Source organism: Beta vulgaris, chromosome 2 (assembly GCF_026745355.1).
Source record: "Beta vulgaris subsp. vulgaris cultivar EL10 chromosome 2, EL10.2, whole genome shotgun sequence".
NCBI classification, from domain to species: Eukaryota; Viridiplantae; Streptophyta; class Magnoliopsida; order Caryophyllales; family Amaranthaceae; genus Beta; species Beta vulgaris.
Genome location: NC_079203.1, coordinates 40,120,107 through 40,141,043, shown reverse-complemented (window position 1 = coordinate 40,141,043; position 20,937 = coordinate 40,120,107). Strand labels below are relative to the sequence as shown.

Here is a 20,937-nt window from a genome sequence, read left to right as displayed (position 1 = left end):
GATGCAGAACCCAAATCGGGTATAAATTTTCACATGTAGAAATAAGGCTCAACAAATGAAGAAAACTTGGGACTGTCCCCCAACAAAGATTTACTAGAAACATGGTCAGAAATACCACATAGAATGTCCAAGAACATCAGGCCACAAATGTAAACTGCTGCAATATATCTAATGAAATTGCTCAACTCTTTTTATTGACAATAGCATAATTTATGTTCAGAAGCAAAATTTGCAGGTCTCTAATAGTGGAAATATCCAGAGTCAACTAACAACGACAAGCTGTTAAGAAGTTAATGTGTTATTGATGTTGGAATTCCACTTTAATCTAAAAACACATGTAGAGCAACATTGCAGCTCTTACATTATGTGAATATTACCTTTACCAAGCTAAACAACAGTATTCCTGCAAAACTTTTCCATGTTTCCTCCTCTTGGCAGTAAATTACATGACTCAGGCAGAAGACAGCCAACAAGAATGCTAAACATACAACAGAGCAACCACCACCGGGAATTCCTCGAGAACCCGTTCACTGGTGGCCAGTAAATAAATTCCTGATCATGTACAAACTCTGCAAAAGGAGCTGTACAGACATCGTGCTCAAAAACCCACATTTGATCTTGTGAAGGTCGAGCTGCATCTATGGGTAGGAATCATCTGGCTTGAGGCAGAGGCGAGATTTAAACTGCCATTGACACCATTCAGAACAGCATATCATATTTGACATGTTCTTCAAGCCAAAATGACAAACCCGTCAGGATCAAAAGGCAAATCCAAATATTCTTCATAGATCTTATTCTTCAAATGCCTGCATGGATATTTTCTCCAACAGCAAAGGCCAATCTTCTCCAAGTTGTTGAGGGTTAAGCTCCATTGCGACCTTGAAATCAAGCAAAGAAACATTATGATGACCCCTTTGTTCTTCTAAAGGAGGACCACCACTTTGCATATGTGAATGATTACTAGGCCAAAGACCGTTGATAAGCTTGCCATGAATTTGCTGCTTCTGAACAGCATACATTGACGAGTCACTTGTAGATCTAGCACCAACCAACTCTAAACAAGACCTGATTAATTTCTTCAAGTATACATCCAACATGTTATTTAAGGTATTAGCACATTCCATGGTAACCCCTCCAAGACCCTGTGCAGCTGCAATCTGCTCCATTCGCCTCCTTAGCATCTCACTGTCAGACAGTCCGGCAATATCAAAACAACTAACATAATCACCAATGTGTGCCACAGGTAATGATTTGCGGGTTCCACCAGTACTAGCTGAGCAAAACGGAATTCCAAGAGGAGCAAGTAGAGGACTTTTAGAGACTTTGACCCGGCTGTCTTGTTCCACCTCTTCCCCATCTTCAACAACAGCTAAATTACTATGGTCTTTACCTCGAACAACACCTAGAACATCAACAGATTTCTTTACCATAAGTCTCTCTTCATTCTCTGGTTGCTCAGCAAGCCCTCGCAGTGGCTGTAGGCGCTGGTAATCGCAAGGAGTCATATCCATCAAATCCCCATTTTCTAGAATCTTCGCCCCACTATCATCTGTTGCAGTTGACTGATGTGAAGCCGAGTCTGCCTTCCCATTCGGCCCAAGAGGACTTGGCCTATCTCTGAGCCTCCTATCACGGATCCCAGACCTCACCTTTCGTGGTGACACAGGTAAAACGGCCCCATTCGACCAAATAGGGGCCACTGAACTTTGATTCTGGACCACAGCTGCAGCTGAACCATGCCCATCCTCTAACACAGGCAAGCCCTTTCCAGTTGGTATAACAGGCTTTGCGGGACCCGCTTCATGAACTGACGCAGGCGGGGTCTTGGCACTGCAAGCATTCTTCAAAATGGCCCTTATTATCTGATTATGCAAAGGGAGGTTTTCCCTCCCAAGTATCCGATAACATGACTTGTCAAACTCACCCTTACTTAACTTCTGATTTATAAACCTGTTCAAACAATAGAAGTACCTCTTAAACCGTTCTGGCCCAACCTTCTTGAATAACTGAGCCTTGAGCTCACCAATATCCATTCGCGAACTCTTTTCCGGTTGCATTTTTCTTCACAGTCACCCCCACAAACTCATACAACAAAATCCAACAACTAGCAACACCCCAATTCAAATCTCAGCAACATTCAACTTCACAAACCCAAACTCACCCAATTCAACTTACTCAAATTACCCAAATGCCAACACTTAAAACACATAATAATAACTAACCCCACACTCAAAACCCTAAATTTCAAAAATGACACACCCTACTAGAGATCTAACTTGCTCCCACAACTACCCAAACCTTAAAATCAACTCACATACAATTCAAATCTGCAAAATATTACAAAACCCTAAGTTCAAAATCACCAAAATAAGCAACAAAGCTTACGACGCCTCGACTTCAAACGGTAAAAACTGTATAGCGCGTAACTGTACCGTTGCTCAATATCCCACATTTCCAATTCAAAATTCACCAACTGGGTAACCTTCAATTTCCCTTTTTTCAACTGGGATCGCAAACTTTAACTTCAACATTTAAGATCAAAAACTACCCTGATTTCCCCCTTTTCACAAATAAAAATCCCAACTTTCACAACAAAATAATTCAACAAAAAGAGGGAAAAATGGGAAACAAACTATATTACCAAACTATGATTAAAATTTACCCTTTTCTGATCAATTTCTGACCTTATTTTCCGCAAGTACGCAGCTTGAAAGTTGAGTGAAAAAAATGGAAAAAAAAAAGATGAAATCTTTTTTCTTCAGCTTCTTCGAATTGTCAGCACAATTTGGAGAAAACCCAGCTAATAATTTTCTCTCTCCTCTCGCAAGTGCATTTGCTTATTTTTTTTCTGTATTTTTCTGGGTTTTGTGTGTTTTTTTTTTGTTATTTTTTTTTTAATTTTTCTTTGAGCTGATTTTGTGAGAAAGAGGGAATTAGATTTTGTTTGCAACCCTCGATCGCTGCTAGTACTACTTTCTTTTCTTTCTCTCTCTTCCACTTTCTCTCTCCTCTTTGTTGGTCTCCCTCCCACGGTCTCACTTGTGTAATAAATTTATCTTTTTTTAATTAATATTTTGGTTTGTGTTTTTGCTTTCTAAATTTTATTTTTGTTTTGTTTTGGTTTCATTTGGTTTTGTTTTCCTCTTATTCTCTTTCATTCTTTCTTTCTTCCCCCTTTTGTTTGACATTCTTACATCAAGTTACTACTTACTCTAGTAGTGTGATGGACTTTTGAGAGAACATTTCTTTACTACTTTTGGATCTTAGGTTTTTCATATTACTTGAATTTTGGATGTAGCTAAATTTGTCAATGCTTTTGCATATTCTCTTCTAAATAGTTTGATATATTAGAGTTTTATCATTAATGATTAGCGTGATGTTGTAAATTGGAGAAAAGTATGTGTTGTAAATTCGAGGACATGTTCTTCATTTATTATTGTCATTTTAACTTATTTATTTTTTCGAAAAGTGCTTGGTGTTAAGAAAAATAAGTCATTATTAAGGAGTTCAATAATTAGACATTTCATGTCGATGTAAAAGCAATATGTTGTTCAGTTTAATAATTGTTTCCTAGTTTAGTCGAGCTACAGTGTTCTACAATTAAGAAATTACTTTCACGAAAAGTAGGGGTATGTCTTTATATAAAGACAAACAAATTTGAGCGATATCCTCATTCCTAATAATATTTATAAAATGAAGTTTATGAGGTTCGTCTTTAGATGGACATTCCTCGTTAAACTTAAAAAATAACTGCGTTTCTTTTCAACGAAAAAAAAAAGGAAAAAATGTTCCCCATTAAGTAACATATAGACTTGAAGAGTATCAATTTTGTTTGAAACAACCTAATCTAAATTTCTAAAACTCTATTACATGAGTTAATAATTAATTCTAAATTATGTCATTTTTATCTTTTTGTAAATATGTTAATATGTTGTCTCATGTGAAAAAGGATATGGATTTGAATTTTATATACTCCGGGAGTTATATTATGTATTGATGGTTAGTTTACTATCAGGAGTTGTAACTTAATTTATGTTATATCGTAGTAATTGCACATAGACTTGAATTGAATCTCTATTTGTCATAATTCTCCTCAACTTGCATGTAATTTCACTTGTATTATGATCTCTTGTTTACTATTAATTAAAGTTCAATTTTATTATAGGTAGGATGGACTATTAGATGATCGTGAATTGGATTCAAATTATAAGCATTTTGAGTCAACCATTGATCAAATATAGTAACAGTTGAGTTAGAGGTTTGGGTTAACTACTTAACTTGAATTAGAAGATCATATATTGCAAATGTTGCAACAAAATTCAAAATCGAGCAAGTATGAATTGACTACTTGGGGTTAGCAAGCCAATAGGTGAAGAATTATTTTTGAAGTAGACATCTTTTGTCATCTTATTTGAGATTGTCCATATAATTGAATATCGAAACCTTTTCATACAAAAAACACACACATGTAAACACTGGAGTAGCAGTAATCCATTATAGTAAAAATGTAATTCTTTGTTGAAATTTTACATGGAAATTAATCATAAAATGTAATAATGTAAAAGATTGGCTCCATAAGGAAAATTGAATATATATATATATATATATATATATATATATATATATATATATATATATATATATATATATATATATATATATATATATATGTATGTATGTATGTATGTATTCACTAAAGGATTAAATATTATTATTTTCTACTTTCAGAAACCAACTATAAATTTCAATAGTAACCTTTTTGAAAATTCTACATGTCATTAGTCATTAAATTACTATAGTATTCTAAGAATATATTATAAGTGACAAGAAAGGATAGTGAGAAAAATAACTAAAGAACTTAACAAAATAGAACTATTAAAGCATTATGAAGAGTTTAGAATTTATATATCTTTTGTGATTTAATATGTCTCATTTTGTTGTAAATTGTAGGGTTTTTTGTGGGAAAGTACCAATTAAAATAGGATTTTTGTGCGGAACACCATTTAAAATATTTCTTTTGGAGGGAAGGACCAATTAAGATACTTTCATTGGCAACTTAACACCATATTATGATTTTCAGACCATCAACTTTTCGGTGTTGACAATTTCTTTCCCTCGAAAATCTCGTATTTTTGTTTTTTCTTGTTTCCCCCTTCTTACTATTTAAAAGCCCTAATTTCCCCAATTTTTCAATTTTCCCCAATTTTCCCGATTTCTATCATTTTTGTTGAAGTTAAAGCTCTCATCCTCAACCTCGGAGCGGTACTAGTACTAGTTAGAGAACTCGAAGCAAGTGCACTCATCCGAGTTAGTAGAGGAGAAACGGGTGAACCAACATCGAAAATCAGGCTTGTTGTTGGTAAATGAAAATCTTGAACAATGCGAGTGAATGAGAAGAGAGGAGAAGAACAAGGCGACATGAAGATTTTAGAGAGAGAGAAAATATGAGAATCTCGTGAAATAAAGTGGAGAAAATAAAGAATGTTGACAAAACAAAAAAAGTCGGAAAGTTGACAATTTAGCCTGAAAATCGTAATGCGGTGTTTAGTTGCCAATAGAAGTATTTTATTTGGTCCTTCCCTCCCAAAAATTTTTAAGTGATGTTTTCCCACAAAAATCCTATTTTAATTGTTGCTTCCCCACAAAAAATCCTAAATTATATCGTAGTTTTACTTTTTGCGTTTAAACTTTAGACGGACGTATTAAAATCTTCCACTCATGTGAATTTTTTAACCACCAATAATACGAAAAGTACGCGCATAAATTCAATGAAATGTTCTTCATTTATGATGGTCTTCTTAACTTATTCAGTTTTTAGAAAAGTGACTGGTATTAAGAAAATTAAGTTAGTATTAAGGAGTTCGATAATTATAAATTGCATATTGTTGTAACAGCAATTGTGTTATTCAGTTTAATAATGTTTTCCAGTTTAGTCGGTCTTAATATTATTCTACAATTTAGAAGTTACTTCAATGAAAAGTAGGGGTATGTCTTCATATGAAGACAAATAGATTTGAGTGAATCTTGATAGTGATAGTTGTAGTATCCTCATTCCTAACAATATTTATAGAATGAACTTTTTGGAGTTTATCTTTAGATGCACTTTCCTCGTTAATTCTTTCGGAAATGAAAGCAAAAAGAAATGTTTTCTATCAAGTAACATATATGTTACATAGGATTAAACTCGTAAATCAATACTACAATCGCCAACAGTAGGTTCTTAACTAGGAGACTTGTGCAAGAACGCCTGGACTCGAACCCCAAACCTGAGCTCTGCCTTGAAACCTGCAAAAAGGGACCCACCCTGGAGGTTTAGGTGGTATTTCCCCCTCCGGAGCTTAAGTCATGTATCAGGGATATGAAGGAACTTTTAGAGAGAGAAAGTAGAGAGAGTGAGAGAGTATTTATGGCAGAATAACAGTACTATGCTCTGAGAAACGTATCTTTCCCCTGATTTCAAGGACTATTTATAGTGTCTGAAATGACTGATGTACCTTGATGTCACCCTAATTTGGGAGAATTTGATTGGCTAAGCAATAATGTTGTGACACGTGGCAATTGCTGATTGGAAAATACACCTCACCCTTTTACACATAAATGTGTTATACCTCTACTGGGCCTAAGTACAATTTTGGGCCATAAGAGGGGTCTTAGTACACCTTTTTCTCAGAAAAGTGTACTTTAGTCTATACAAGCTTATGACCCATGTACTTTACCAGAATAGGAAAGTGCCACTTGTAGTCGGGCTGTGATGGAGCCACGTGTCACATTTATAGCCATTGATATTTAGGCTACAACATTTGCCCCCTTAAAAGAGGATTTTACCATTTAGGCGCCAAGACGGTTGGTTTCCTCTTTTAACCGACCAGAACCGCCCTTCCTTTTCAAGATGGAAAAGGGCGCCATTTAGTCGGTCTCATTAGGTCAACCCTCAAGGGTTTTTGGCATGCAACGGTCATTTTTACCGGAAGAATAAGTTACTTTCACCCCTCTATAAATATGTCCCTTTGTCGTTTCCGAAATCACTTTTACATCTTGAAGAGATTTTTTAGAGAGAGAGACTCTGCCCTGTTTTTACTGAGTTTTACAAAGAGAAAAAGTCCTCATCCAAATTGTTGCTAAGTGTTGTCAGTTCGTCCAAGGTTTCGTCCAGCTCGTCCTTACCGTTCGTCCAAGCACCTTCAAAAGGTATCCTTTCCCTTTGTTTATTTTCCTTGTATTTTCACACATTTTTAAGAAAAATGAACTCGTCTTCTTCTTCGAATATTCCCGGTCGCTCAAGGGTTGGTCTTGACCCTAGAACAGAAAGTCTTTCTTCTTCGGCACATTCTAGAGTTGGGCCTATCTCGGCCGGCCATGCATTTTATTATTTTGGACATGGACGGCAAAGTCAGACGACCCAGTCTTTACCTGTGTAGGGTAATCTAGCGCGCGTCAAGCAAACAGCTCGCATTAGACGAGGGGTAAACCTTCCGGCCTCCAGCTCAGAAATGGAGGTATCAACTGGACGAATTCCTGCTGACAGGGAGCGCGAAATTCAAAGCGCCCGGCCAGCAAGCCAAAATACTTCTCCTGGAAGCGTCCAGGAGGAAACTATTATCAGAGAGTCTCCAGAACCCAGCCCGTCCGGGCAAGAGATGGCCACGGACGAGGTCAACGAGGTGGAGGTCTCCTTTAGTCCGTCCAGCGACTCAGAGGAGTCGTCCACTACTTCTTCCGAGATAAGGCGCTGGCTGGGCCCCTTATCTGACCCTAGGTTCATTCTCGCCGACAACAGTTGGCTAGGATGAGTAGGTCCCGACGTTAAACATTTTTCCTCGGTTATGCCTATGCCGGGGTATCGCTTTGTTCTTCTTGGCCGAGAAGACACTATACTTAGTGCTCCTTCCGACCACTTTGCTGTCTATCGGCTGGCTTTGGATGTCGGGTTGCGATTCCCATTGCATCCCTTCATTAGCCGCCTTCTTCATTATTATAGTATAGGCCATAACCAACTTACCCCAAACTCTTGGTAAAACATCCTAACCTTTTTAGCCGTTTGTGAGCTAAAAGGTGTCGATCCCTTGCTGGCCGCCTTCTCCCGAATCCACTATGTTTCTAAGGTTCTAAGAACGGTAGACGGAGCCTGGTTCAGCGTGTGCAATCGTTAGGGCTACCTGACATCTTGGGACAAAACGTCCAAGATGCATGCCTGGAAGGCCGAATTTCTATTCGTCCAGGTGCCCAATGAAGCCGTGGCAAGACGGTACCAGTACTTTAGCCGGGCTACCACCAACACTGGACGAACAACGTCCTACTTAGAGCTGAAGAGCACTTTAGCCGAAGAAATGATGGAATACTTCAGAGTATCGGAGTATTCCATCAATGGTTCCTCCTTTAAGGGTCCATCCAGTTGGATCCCCTTCAAGGAGATGTTTTACAATGATAACTTCTTGGTCGCCGCCAGCTTGCGACAGACCGAGGATAGAGGTATAACTTGCTATTTTTTCTAAGTAATACTCTCGTCCAATGACAATCATCAATCTAATCATGCTTTTTCTTCTCATATAGATTCGGCCAGAGCAGCGCTCAAGAAGTCTTGGACGGGGAGATATAAGCATGTCCAAGTTTACAGACTCCCTCTGGAAGGAGTATAACAAATCCGGCTATGAAAAGAGGACGGATACCCTGGTAAACACTTAGCAATATTTTGTTTTTTTTTTTTTTGTGAACGAACCCTTTCTTTAGGAAGCAAATCGTCCTAGGGTAACTTGGCCGACTTCCTTTAACCCACGAGACTCGTCCAGTAGTGAACATGTTGATTCTTGGACGAGTGCTATCGTCTAAACGGACCTTACCCTAAATGGGAACTCGGCCAATATTCTGCACCCTTCTAGGAGGGAAGTCGTCCAGAGCTTATTGGTCGGCTTCCTTCCGCAGAGGATATCCTTTTATCTTGTCTTTTAGCCCTTGTGGACGGGCTCCTTATTTAACAGAGCTCCGTCCAAACTAAAGCTGCACCATTCATGGCCGGTTTACCTTTTTTTTCTTGCCGTTGATATATTTACTTGTTTCTTTTGCAGAAAAATGCCCCAACGTCTAAGGCGCTGGCCGAGAAGGCGACTACCAAGAAGAGGCCAGCCGGGACCGGGGATGCACCTCCCCCCTAAAAATCCAAGGGCTTCACTGCAAAAAAGAAGAAACCCTCACGACCTATGCCCAAGGTCGTGATCTCCATTCCGGCCGAAGATGACCCTCCTACTACTGAGGATAGGGCCTTGGTTACTTACACCGGCCCAGTCGATCCTACCCCCCCCCCCCTTACTTCCGAGCAACCAGACGCGATTGTTCACTTGGACGGGACATGAAATCAATCTACCCAGCCGAACGCGGTTTTAGACGGATCGGCCTTCTCTGTGCCAGTTGCCAAACTGGTATCCCAAATGCCAGAAGCTTATAGGACGGCTTCTCGATCTTCTGGTGAGTCTTACTATTCTAACATTGTTAGGACTTTGCGCGTTGGTGGGCGCCCGATGAGTCCGTCCAACAGACAGGTCGTAGTTATACCTGTCCGAAATATTGACGAGTCTCCTCTTTCAGATAAAGGAAAAAGGGTCGCTGACGAAGCTCTTGACGGCTCTCCTACCCTTTCGGACGACGAATCATCAGCTGCCTTTGCGAGGATGAATTCAGTCGACCATGAGAAGCTCAAGCAGGAGCTTTTCAAATGCTTCCCTGAGCCTTATATCAAGGGCTTGAGATGAGCCTCATCAGGACATGTAGGCTACATGTAGACAGCAGAGGAGGCTAAGTCAGCTTTCGAGGCGGCCAAGGAAGCCCTGAGCGAGGTGATCGACACTTCAAAATCCTGGGCTGTGAAGGCCTTGGAGATGCTGGCCGAGGAGGATGATGTCCCAAGATTCGTCCGTCGGCTAGACTTTCAAGAAAGTCTTCACAAGGCCACCTGGACGGGAAGGAATTTCCGACCTTTCAAGAGTCTTCGGACGACGAAGAAGGAGAGGAAGAGGCTGACCCTGAAACTCAGGATGATGATAACAATGATCCTCCCGAGGCTTAGTCTTCCCTTTCCTTAGTCTTGGCTGCCGGCCTTTTGTACTTTGTAATTTTTTTACTATTTTGTATTTTTAGACTAAGTTGTAATTTCCTCTTTTGATAATCTATAAAAGAGTTTCTTTTTTCTCACATCTTTGCCTCAGAATTCTATACATATGACGTCTATAATTTATTATTCTGAATAATAATGCTAAGTATGAAAATTGTTCGGCCTTTATGATCAGCTTACTTTGGCCTTTATGGAAATCGTTCGGCTTGAAACTCGGATATTGTTCGTCCAAACTTATCGTCAGAATTTATTACACCAAATTTCTTTGTACAAGGACTTTGTTATCTGCAGTAGTATATTTAGCCCATATGCCCCCCTTCTTGGACGAAGAGGTTTCAGCAACCTTTCTTTGATCCAAGAAGGAGACTGAGCATGATATACTTATGCATGATAGGACTTAATGCTTTATGAAGGTTGTGGAAATTCGTCCATCCTTGTTAAAATTTGAAATAACTTTTTCCTTTACTAAGGTTGTTATCTCAGTGAATGGCCTTTCGACGGAAAGTAAGACACTTTTACTAAAGCGTCCTAATTCCAGCCGCCTTCGTTTAGGAGATGTTAACTCTTTAAGTTAACCAATTGATGGCCTTCGTCATGTGCTATCCTTATAGGATTTTGACATGTTGGCCGGTCTCCTAATAGAAGGTGTTTTTATTTGCTGTTCTTCTTTGAATGTTGGCTCGGCCGATGGTATGTACCTTTGAACAAATAAATAAGGCATACATATCAAACAAAGAGACAGTCATAGGAGGGAAGTAGATTTGTATATGAATTTTGCTTGACTGGGAGCTAAGATACATGTATACATCTCTACTTTTTTTATTAATGTGCTTAAGGCACTTTAAGTTAGCAAAAGATTATACTTCTTCAGCTATATCAGATAAAATATTTCTTCAAAGTGTCTGAGTTCCACGTCCTGGGAACAAAACGATCATCCATATGCTCCAGACGAAAGGTGCCACTCTGAACTTCTTGGACTATCTTGTAAGGTCCTTCCCAGTTTGGAGTGAGCTTACCCATTTCTTTGGCCCGATCGACTGCTTCCATTTTTCTTAGGACGAGGTCTCCCTTCTTCAGTGGCCGCCTAGCGACCCGTTTGTTAAATTCTCGAGCCATTCTTAATTTATAGAGTTGCATCCTCAACAGAGCATTGCCCTTTACTTCAGAAACCTGATCCAAGGCCGTCCGGAGAGCAGCCCAATTGGCATCTTCTGAATAAAGCATGACTCGCAGAGTTGGTTCTTCAATTTCGATAGGGAGGACGGCCTCTGAGCTATAGACGAGCATGAATGGAGTTTCCCCAGTTGAGTTCTTGGCTGTTGTTCTGACTGACCAAAGAACTAACTGTAACTCTTCTACCCACAATCCTTTAGCATTGTCTAGCTTCTTTTTAATTTCTGCTGATAAAATTTTATTGAAGGCTTCAACTTGTCCATTTGCCTGGGGATGGGAACAACAACAAAGTGGGCTTTAATGCCCTGATCGGCCAACCATTCTCGAAGTTTGGGTGTTTCAAACTGTGGTCCATTGTCAAAAACAATAGACTGAGGCATCCCAAACCTTGTAATGAGGTTCTTCCAAACGAACCCCTTCACATCATTGGTGGTGATTCCTCTCATTGCTTCAACTTCCACCCATTTTGTGAAGTAGTCTACTGCTACTATCACAAATTTTTTTTGGGCCGGCGGCTACAGGAAATGGCCCAAGGATATCCATTCCCCATTTGGCGAAGGGAAGGGGGAAAAGAACTAGAGTCAAATAGTTGGACGACGGCTTCTGATAGACGTTACCATGCTTTTGACAACTATCACACTTCCTTGCATAGAGCAGAGCGTCCTCCTTTAAAGCCTTTTCTCCTAATGCTCTTCCCCAATGTAAGAAGTACAAGCCCCTTCATGCAGCTTTTTTAGGACATCTAGGTCGTCTTCTCTAGAAATGCATTTGAGGAGTGGCCAGTTAAAGGCCCTTTTGTAGAGTGTTCCATCCCAAAGCTCAAACCATTTCTCCCTTGCTTTTACATACTTGGCTTCCAAAGGATCAGTGGGCAGGCGTCCTGTTTCTTTGTATTTTATGATGGGGCTCATCCAAACATTCCCTCGGCTGAGGAACAAAACTTCCTTTTGATCAATGCTCTTGGCCGGCTTTACCTCCCAAAACACAGTCCTCGGCACATCCCCTTCGGCCGAACTTGCTAATTTTGAGAGAGCACCGGCTTAATGATTCTCCGACCTTGGAACTTAGTCGAGCACAAATCTTTTCAATGTTTTTATTTCCTCTTGAATCAGCTTCATGCACTTACTCATAGATGCCTCTTTGCATTCAAAGTCTCCATTGACTTGACTAACCACCAGCAGAGAGTCCATATTTGCTTCAATTTCCAGGGCTTCGGCCGCTTTGCACATTTTGATGCCGGCTAAAAGAGCTTCATACTCTGCTTCATTGTTTGAAGCCTAGAATTGAAATCTGATTGCATATTCAAACTTGTCTCCTTCTGGTGATTGAAAGATGATCCTAGCTCCACAACCATTGGCAGTGACGACCCATCCACCATAAGGGTCCAATGCCGTTTTCCTTCTGCTGGGTCCTAGACGAGCTCTATTGCAGGCAGAGTAAGCTCCCGCGTGCGGTGATACGGCCAGGTATACACATATCTTCTCTCCTTCGGCCGGGCTGATTAATCTGGGCAATTGCCGAAGCTGCTCTTTTGAGCCTTGTATTATGATGGGTGATTACAATGTAGTGAGGTATGCAAATGATAGGATTCAAGGTACTGGTGTGAGCCAGGCTAAAACAGAGGATTTTAGTAACTTTATGGAAGATAATCAATTGGGTGAAGCTCCCTCTTCTGGAATGTACTACTCCTGGAATAATAAAGGCGTAATAACAGAACTCAAAGCAGAATTGACAAAGCTATTGTAAATTGTGCTTGGATTGCTACATATTCTCATGTAGTGATCAAGTATCTCCCATCTGGAGTATTGATCATACTCCCCTATTATTCACTCTTGCTAGTCAGCTTCAGGAGGGTGGGAGACCATTTAGATTCCTTAACTTCTTGGCAGATCAAGGGGAGTTTCAGGAGGTGGTGCAACAGGCTTGGGAAGATAATCATAGCAGTAATAAAATGAAGAATTTGTGGGAGAAGTTGAAGGTGGCTCAAGAGGGCTATTAAATGGCTTCATGGCACTAAATTCTCTAAAGCACACTTCAAACTTGAAGAGATTAGGAAAAAACTTGCAGATTTACAGAATCATCCCGCTGTGCAATATGATTGTAGTGTGCAAAATAATGAAAAAGAAACTCTTGACCTCCTGAAGAAATGGTCAAACATTGATGAGAGCATATTAACGCAAAAATCCAGAATTACTTAGCTTGCTTTGGGTGACTCTAATTCAAAGTTTTTCTATACTGCAACAAAAGTGAGAAGTGCTAGAAACAAAATCTCTTTCTTAAACAACACTAGAGGAGAGGTTTCGACTGAGCCTCAAGACATTCAGAATGAAATTGTAATCCCCCACATTTTTAAAGGATTTTCATAAATATATTAAGTATTTATGTAATTATATTTAAATCCAAATGAGTTTGGAAAATGATTTGACTTTTAAAAAGGGTTGACTATTTTAAAAGTCAACTAAAAATATTTTCTTAGCTTAATAAAATTGGTAATATTTTAATTAAGCATGTTTTAAATAAGAGTTTAATTATTAAAAGCATATTTGAAAAGAAAACTTAATGGAATCGAAAGCCCAAAAGTAATAAAAAGGGAAAGGATAATTTGATGACTAAAGTCCTAATAAGCCCATCTTGTTAGTCATCAAAGTTTTAATTATTGAAATTCCTTTTCCTAAGCCCAATAGGATTAGCCTATTTAAATATCCTAAAAACCCAAATATTTTGCCCTACACTTTATTTTCTCTCTCCTCCCTTGCACGTGATTTTCGAGCCCTCTCCCTCTCACTCGACATTTTCTCTCTCCTCTTCCTCTTGAGCGTGAGTTTCATATTTCCTCTCAAAAATCGTTTCTTCTTCGCTAAGTAACGTTTCTTGTTGAACAAGAAACGTCACAAACATTTTCTTGAAGCCGAAAAACCTGCTGCCGCCGGTCCTTGCTGCTGTCTTCAGTCCGGCGCCCCTTCTTCCTCTTATTTTGGTTGTTTTTCTTTACTTCTCCTTTAAGATTCCATTAAAGTCCTAATTTTTATTGTTATTTTATTACTATTTGCATGATTACGATTTGAGTTATTATTTATTATGAAGAATTTGTTTCGGTTCTCATATGTATAAAAGAAAAAAATTTCAGATTTATTATTTTTAGTTTTAATCATGAAAGATGTGATTTTTAGGGTTTTAAATCACTAGAAATCGTATATTTAAAGTATGAATATGAATTTTGATTGGAATACGATTTTCATATGCATTTAAAATATTTTCAGAAAGTTTAGAAAATTTTATAGATGCTGGAAATTCAGAAAGTTAATATTTTAAGGTTTTTAATGGTTTTTAATCACTAGAATAGTTGATCTATACTAGGGATTAAAAATAACGAGAGTTTAAATTATAAAAACGGTTTTTAAAGAAGTTTAAAAGGGTTTGGGACGTTTTAAAGTTGCTGCATTTTTTTTAGTTCACTAAAGGATTATCTTTTCACTAAAGGATTAACTATTATTATTTTCTACTTTCAGAAACCAACTATAAATTTCAATAGTAACCTTTTTGAAAATTCTACATGTCATTAGTCATTAAATTACTATAGTATTCTAAGAAAATATTATAAGTGACAAGAAAGGATAGTGAGAAAAATAACTAAAGAACTTAACAAAATAAAACTATTAAAGCATTATGAAGAGTTTAGAATTTATATATCTTTTGTGATTTAATATGTCTCATTTTGTTGTAAATTGTAGGGTTTTTTGTGGGAAAGTACCAATTAAAATAGGGTTTTTGTGCGGAACACCATTTAAAATATTTCTTTTGGAGGGAAGGACCAATTAAGATACTTTCATTGGCAACTTAACACGATATTATGATTTTCAGACCATCAACTTTTCGGCGTTGACAATTTCTTTCCCTCAAAAATCTCATATTTTTGTTTTTTCTTTTTTCCCCTTCTTACTATTTAAAAGCCCTAATTTCTCCAATTTTCCAATTTTCCCCAATTTTCCCGATTTCTGTCATTTTATTGAAGTTAAAGCTCTCATCCTCAACCTCGGAGCGGTACTAGTACTAGTTAGAGAACTCGAAGCAAGTGCACTCATCCGAGTTAGTAGAGGAGAAACGGGTGAACCAACATCGGAAATCAGGCTTGTTGTTGTTGGTAAATGAAAATCTTGAACAATGTGAGTGAATGAGAAGAGAGGAGAAGAACAAGACGACATGAAGATTTTAGAGAGAGAGAAAATATGAGAATCTCGTGAAATAAAGTGGAGAAAATAAAGAATGTTGACATACAAAACAAAACAAAACAAAAAAAGTCGGAAAGTTGACAATTTAGCCTGAAAATCGTAATGTGGTGTTTAGTTGCAAATAGAAGTATCTTATTTGGTCCTTCTCTCCCAAAAATTTTTAAGTGGTGTTTTCCCACAAAAATCCTATTTTAATTGGTGCTTCCCCACAAAAAATCCAAAATTATATCGTAGTTTCTTTTTGCATTTAAACTTTAGACGGGCGTATTAAAATCTTCCACTCATGTGAATTTTTCAACCACCAATTGTTGTAGCCTAAAAAATCAACGGCTATTGTGCTGACACGTGGCCCCATCCGAGCCCTACATGTGGCATACATGCAGGGGAGTAAACGTACAAAGGGTCTGGAAGTGGCAGGCCTAAAAGTACGTTTCTCTGAAGAAAGTGTACTAGAGGCCTATGATACTAGGACCAATAGGTAAAAAATAGCTTTGTGCCGCAGGTGTTGAACGATCTACTCTACACAGGTGTGGGCTTACAGGGCCCCCTCTCCTGGCCCCAAGAATTGTACTTAGGCCCAGTAAAAATGATTTACACCTTTTTATGAAAGTGAGGTATGCTGACCAATTAATTACTGCCACGTGTCCCACTACTTTGATTAGCCAATCAGATGCTCCCAAATTAGGGTGACATCAAGGCACAGCAGTCATTTCAAACAGTATAAATAGTCCTTGATTTCAGGGTGAAAGGTACGTTTTTCAGAGCATAGTACTGTTACTCTGTCATAAATTCTTCTCTCTCTCTCTACTTTCTCTCTCTAAAAGTTCCTTTACATCCCTGACATCTGACTTAAGCGTCGGAGGGGGAAATACCACCCAAACCTCCAGGGTGGGTCCCTTTTGTGCAGGTTGCTGGTCAGGAGTTTGCTTCGGGATTTGAATCAATCATTGTTGCACAAGTCTCCATTTTAAGAACCTCATCTTTGGGAGTTGTGATATAAGTTGCTAGTTTTACACTCATAACATTTGGCGCCGTCTGTGGGGAGACGCAACAATGACGGACTGTCACTCTCGAATGTGCAAGGAACAGAAGTTTTAGAGTTCAGGTGGATGATACCGTTGATGACGAGAGACCACCTCGGGACGGGATCAGGGCCATGCTGCCGTTCATCTGAGGGTAGGACTGAACTCCAGTCATCCAAGAAATCTTGACCGTCCAGTGACAGCTGGTCATTTGGAAAATGTGTTGAATGACTTCCAGGCAGGATGGCCGCTGTTATGGAAGAGCAGATTAAGAACAATATGTTTTTTTCAGATGAGTCCGGAGGAGAGGCAGCTGCGCCACTAAAGGGCGATCCCAGAGGGTCGTCCAGGACCTAGTCGGCCACCTCGGCCAGAATTGACTAGCCGCCTTCCAAAGGAAAGCAGCCAGCAGTCAGTGATTCTAGGAGGAAGATGGACTGGAAACTGGTGGTCCGTCCAGCAGATAATATCCCTCCTACTGGTCACATGATGGAGACTGATGCCAGGGAGTACTTGGAGGCCAAGAGGGCGGCAGCGCAGCAGCGTTCGGCTCTGGCTCCACGCCATATATGAAGGATCCGTCTTTAAGGCTCCCGTCCAGAACAGTGGTGCGAAGCCGTGGCCATCAGCTTTCCAGCCAGGCAAGAGAAGACAGTTTTGCAGCCTATGGTGTACAGGCGTCAAGCCTTAGCTAACACCTCATCTAATCCGGTTTTGAAAGAGTACCGTCAGGAGCACATACCCATTGAAGGGCAGGTGGCGGCACTCCAGATCAATTGGCCCACTCCTTTCTCGGTCAGGATCATGGAGTCCCCTCCTTTCCCAAAGGTTAAGCTCCCAACCATTGAACCTTTTGACGGAACTACTGATCCGGACGATCACCTATCAGCTTACAAGCATCAGATGTATGTCCAAGGGGTGGACGATGCTACTTGGTGTAAGAATTTCCAGCTACTTTGAAGGAGTAGCGCAAAAATGGTTTAACAACTTGCCCCTAACTCAGTGAAAATTTTACTGAACTTAGCATTCTATTCACCAGTCACTTTGTGGCTAATCGTCAAGAACAAAAAACAAGCATGCACCTGGGAAAGTCATCCAAGGTCCTAAGGGCCTTGAGAGGTTATGTGAAGAGGATTTAATCTAGAGGCATTGCAGATCCAAGATCTGAATGCGGGTGTGGCGTTTGACGCCTTCATCAGAGGCTAAGCCAGGAAGTTTTAAGTTTGATTTGGTGAAGAAGAAAATCACTACTTTGACGGAAGCATTGAGGGAGGCTGAAGCATTCATTCATGCCACAGAGGTTGTGCTGAAGCAAACAGCCAGAAGTGAAGAAAGTGAAGGAAGCTGTTCAGCCAAAAAAGAATCCGCCCAAGAAGGCTGAGACTTGGGAATGACTTCTATGACCACCTCGTCCAAGAGAAGTAGGCGGTCAGAGCCGGCGGCCTCAGCTGAACCAATAGAGTTCAACAAAGATCAATATTCCATTTTGATGGAAATAAAAGATCAGCATGAGCTAAAGGCGCCGGCCGAATGAAGACGCCTTACCGTAACAGAGACAAGAGCAAGTATTGTCACTTTCACAAAGATTGTGGGCATGAAACCAATGAATGCAAGCATTTGAAGCGAGCCTAGAAGAGTTGGCTCGAAAAGGAAAGATGAACAATTACCTACCCTCGTCAGGAAGGAAGTTTCAGAAAAGGGATAACCGTCAAGGAAGAAAATGGACGGAGATAGCACGGATGATGATGTGTAATGGTCATCTCAGGAGGATTTGCGCTGGAGGTCCAACAAATCGCGGCCACAAAAACTATTTGAGGGAACTCAGCCAGGTTATGCTCACAACCAGGCCGAGTCTGATCCTTTTCCAAAAATAGTGGTCAGCGAGCTGGACCGAGGGAAATAAGGACGCCCATGATGATCCCTGTTGTGGAAATGAAGATTGCCAACCTCAGGGTTAGGCGAATTTTGATTGATACGGAAGCTCACTGATATAATCAGTGCTGATTGTTTGTCTCGTTTAAAGTTTGACAAAAATGAGTTGATGCCGGTAAATCATCCTATAATTGGTTTTGGCGGAGGTCATACACCCTATGGGAACCGTCACATTGCCCGTCAGGTTGGAGAAAAAGATGCGGCCAGGACGCTTTTTGTGAAATTTTTGGTAGTACGAGACTTGACAGCTTATAATGTCATTCTGGACGACCTACCTTAAATCACATCAAGGCGTCATTGTGACCCATTAATGCTGATGAAGTTTGAATGTGATGGTGGGAAGATTGGATCCTTTATGGAGATCAGCAAGCTGCCAGAGAATGCTATCTCACCACACTCAAACCATCATCTTGGAAAGAAAGCAGAGTGTCCAAGGCCAAGGAGATGATTCGGCCAAGAAGTTAAAGGCCAGATTGTTGAGCTTAGGAAGAATTGAGAAGGTTCAGATGCCTCCTCTGAAAGCAATCCGTCCATGCTTTTGCCTAGCAAGAAGAGAAAGTGTTTGGCATTTAAGAAGAAAAGCATTCATCTGAGATAATGGCTATAATGGTCTGGGACTAGAACGTCCAGAACCGTGGAAAGTCCAGTAGAGATTTGCTTAATCCAGAGCGTCCGGAAAGGACATTGAAAATTGGATCAGTTTTGAGATCAGAAATTCAGGACGCCTTAGTTGCGTTGCTGCGAGAATTTGAAGATGTGTTTGCCTATGCTGTAGAAGAGATGCCTGGGATAGACCCTGAAGTGGCCGTCCATAAGCTCAACATTGAGCCGGGGCAAAAGCCTATTCGGCAGAGAAGAAGACATCTGGGGCCGGCCAGAAATAAGGCCGTTGATGAAGAATTCAAAAGCTGCTCAAATCAATTCATCCGGGAAACACATTACCCAGATTGGGTAGCAAATGTTGTGATGGTTCCAAAGCCGAATGGCACTTGGAGAATGTGCGTTGATTATACGATCTGAACAAGGCTTGTCCTAAGGACAGCTTCCCGTTGCCTAAAATTGATCGTCTGGTGATTCACGGCCGGCCATGCCCTGCTGAGCTTTATGGACGCCTTTCTGGCTTCCACCAGATTCCTATGTGGCCGGATGATCAAGATAAGACTTCCTTCATTACTGAGAAAGGTTGTATGGATGGCTCAGGATGCCTTTCGGCCTAAGAAATCGCCACCACATTTCAGAGGCTCATTAATACGGTTTTCAGCCGCAGCTTGGCGAAATATGGAACCTATATCGACGACATGATCGTCAAGAGTAAAGAGGAGAAAGATCATCTGGACGATCTGAGGGAAACCTTCCTCACCTTGAAAAAATTCAAATTGAAGCTTAATCCGCAAAAATGTGTGTTCGGTTAGTTGCTGGGAAATTTCTGGGATTTTTGGTTGATCAGAGAGGGATTGAGGCAAATCCCGAAAAATTCAGCTATTATGAATATGTCTTCGCCGTCCAAAGTCAAAGAAGTTCAGAGGTTGACGGGCTGTTTGGCTGCTTTGGACGGTTTCTCTCAAAATCAGGGACAAATGTCACCATTTCTTTGCTACTATCAAGAAGAATGCCAAGTTTGAGTGGTCGGAAGAAGCTGAGGTGGCGCTTCAGCAAGTAAAAGATCATCTTCGGCAACTGCCTAGGCTGATCAGTCCGGCCGAAGGTGAGAAGTTGTATGTATACTGGCTGTATCACCCTTCGCAGTAAGCGCAGTCCTCTTGGCTGAAAGAGACGCGGTGCAAATACCCGTCTATTTTGTGAGCCATGTGCTGAAAGATGCAGAAAACAGATATTCGTCCATTGAAAAGTTCGGCTTGGCTTTGCTGATGGCCAGCCGGAAGTTAAGGCCTTATTCTTGGCCCACAGCATTCTTGTATATACAGATCAGCCGCTTAGGCAAGTGTTGCATAAGATGGATGCGTCTGGCCGGATGTTAAAATGGGCTGTTGAGCTTAATATGTTTGATTTAACATTTGAGCCTCACAACAAGAATGTCAGTCTTTAGCGTCCGCAAAAATCAGACGCTAAAAACGCGGAATCGGACGCTAAATATATTAGCGTCCGCCAACGGACGCTAAAAGCCTGACGCAAAACCCTTGGTCGCTAATTCACCAAATAGCGTCCGCTATGCGGACGCTAAATATTTAGCGTCTGCTTTTTGACTTTAGCGACCGCCAAAACGGTCGCTAATTAGCGACCGCCAGTCGCAGACGCTAATTAGCGACCGTTTCCCTGGCAGTCGCTAATTAGCGACCGTTTTGGCAGTCGCTAATCTTTGATGCGGTTGGTAAATTGGTCCGCATTTGCACTTTTTTTTTTTTGCTTTTGGTTAACAAGTATTAAATCTAATAGCTTTTTGCTTTTAATTAATTGATATTAAATGTAATAAGATATAAAATGATGCAAATACCATACTTCTTTTATTAAGGCAAACAAA

General features: G+C 40.3%; 1 protein-coding gene across 1 annotated transcript; it reads right to left on the bottom strand.

The window, feature by feature from the left end:
* Positions 1–280: 280 nt before the first annotated feature.
* On the bottom strand, positions 281–3,147 carry LOC104886538 (hypothetical protein). Its single transcript, XM_010670986.4, has one exon. It carries the CDS (start codon positions 2,055–2,057, stop codon positions 792–794), a length of 1,266 nt encoding a protein of 421 aa, XP_010669288.1. The 5' UTR covers positions 2,058–3,147; the 3' UTR covers positions 281–791.
* Between the last annotated feature and the right edge of the window lie 17,790 nt (positions 3,148–20,937).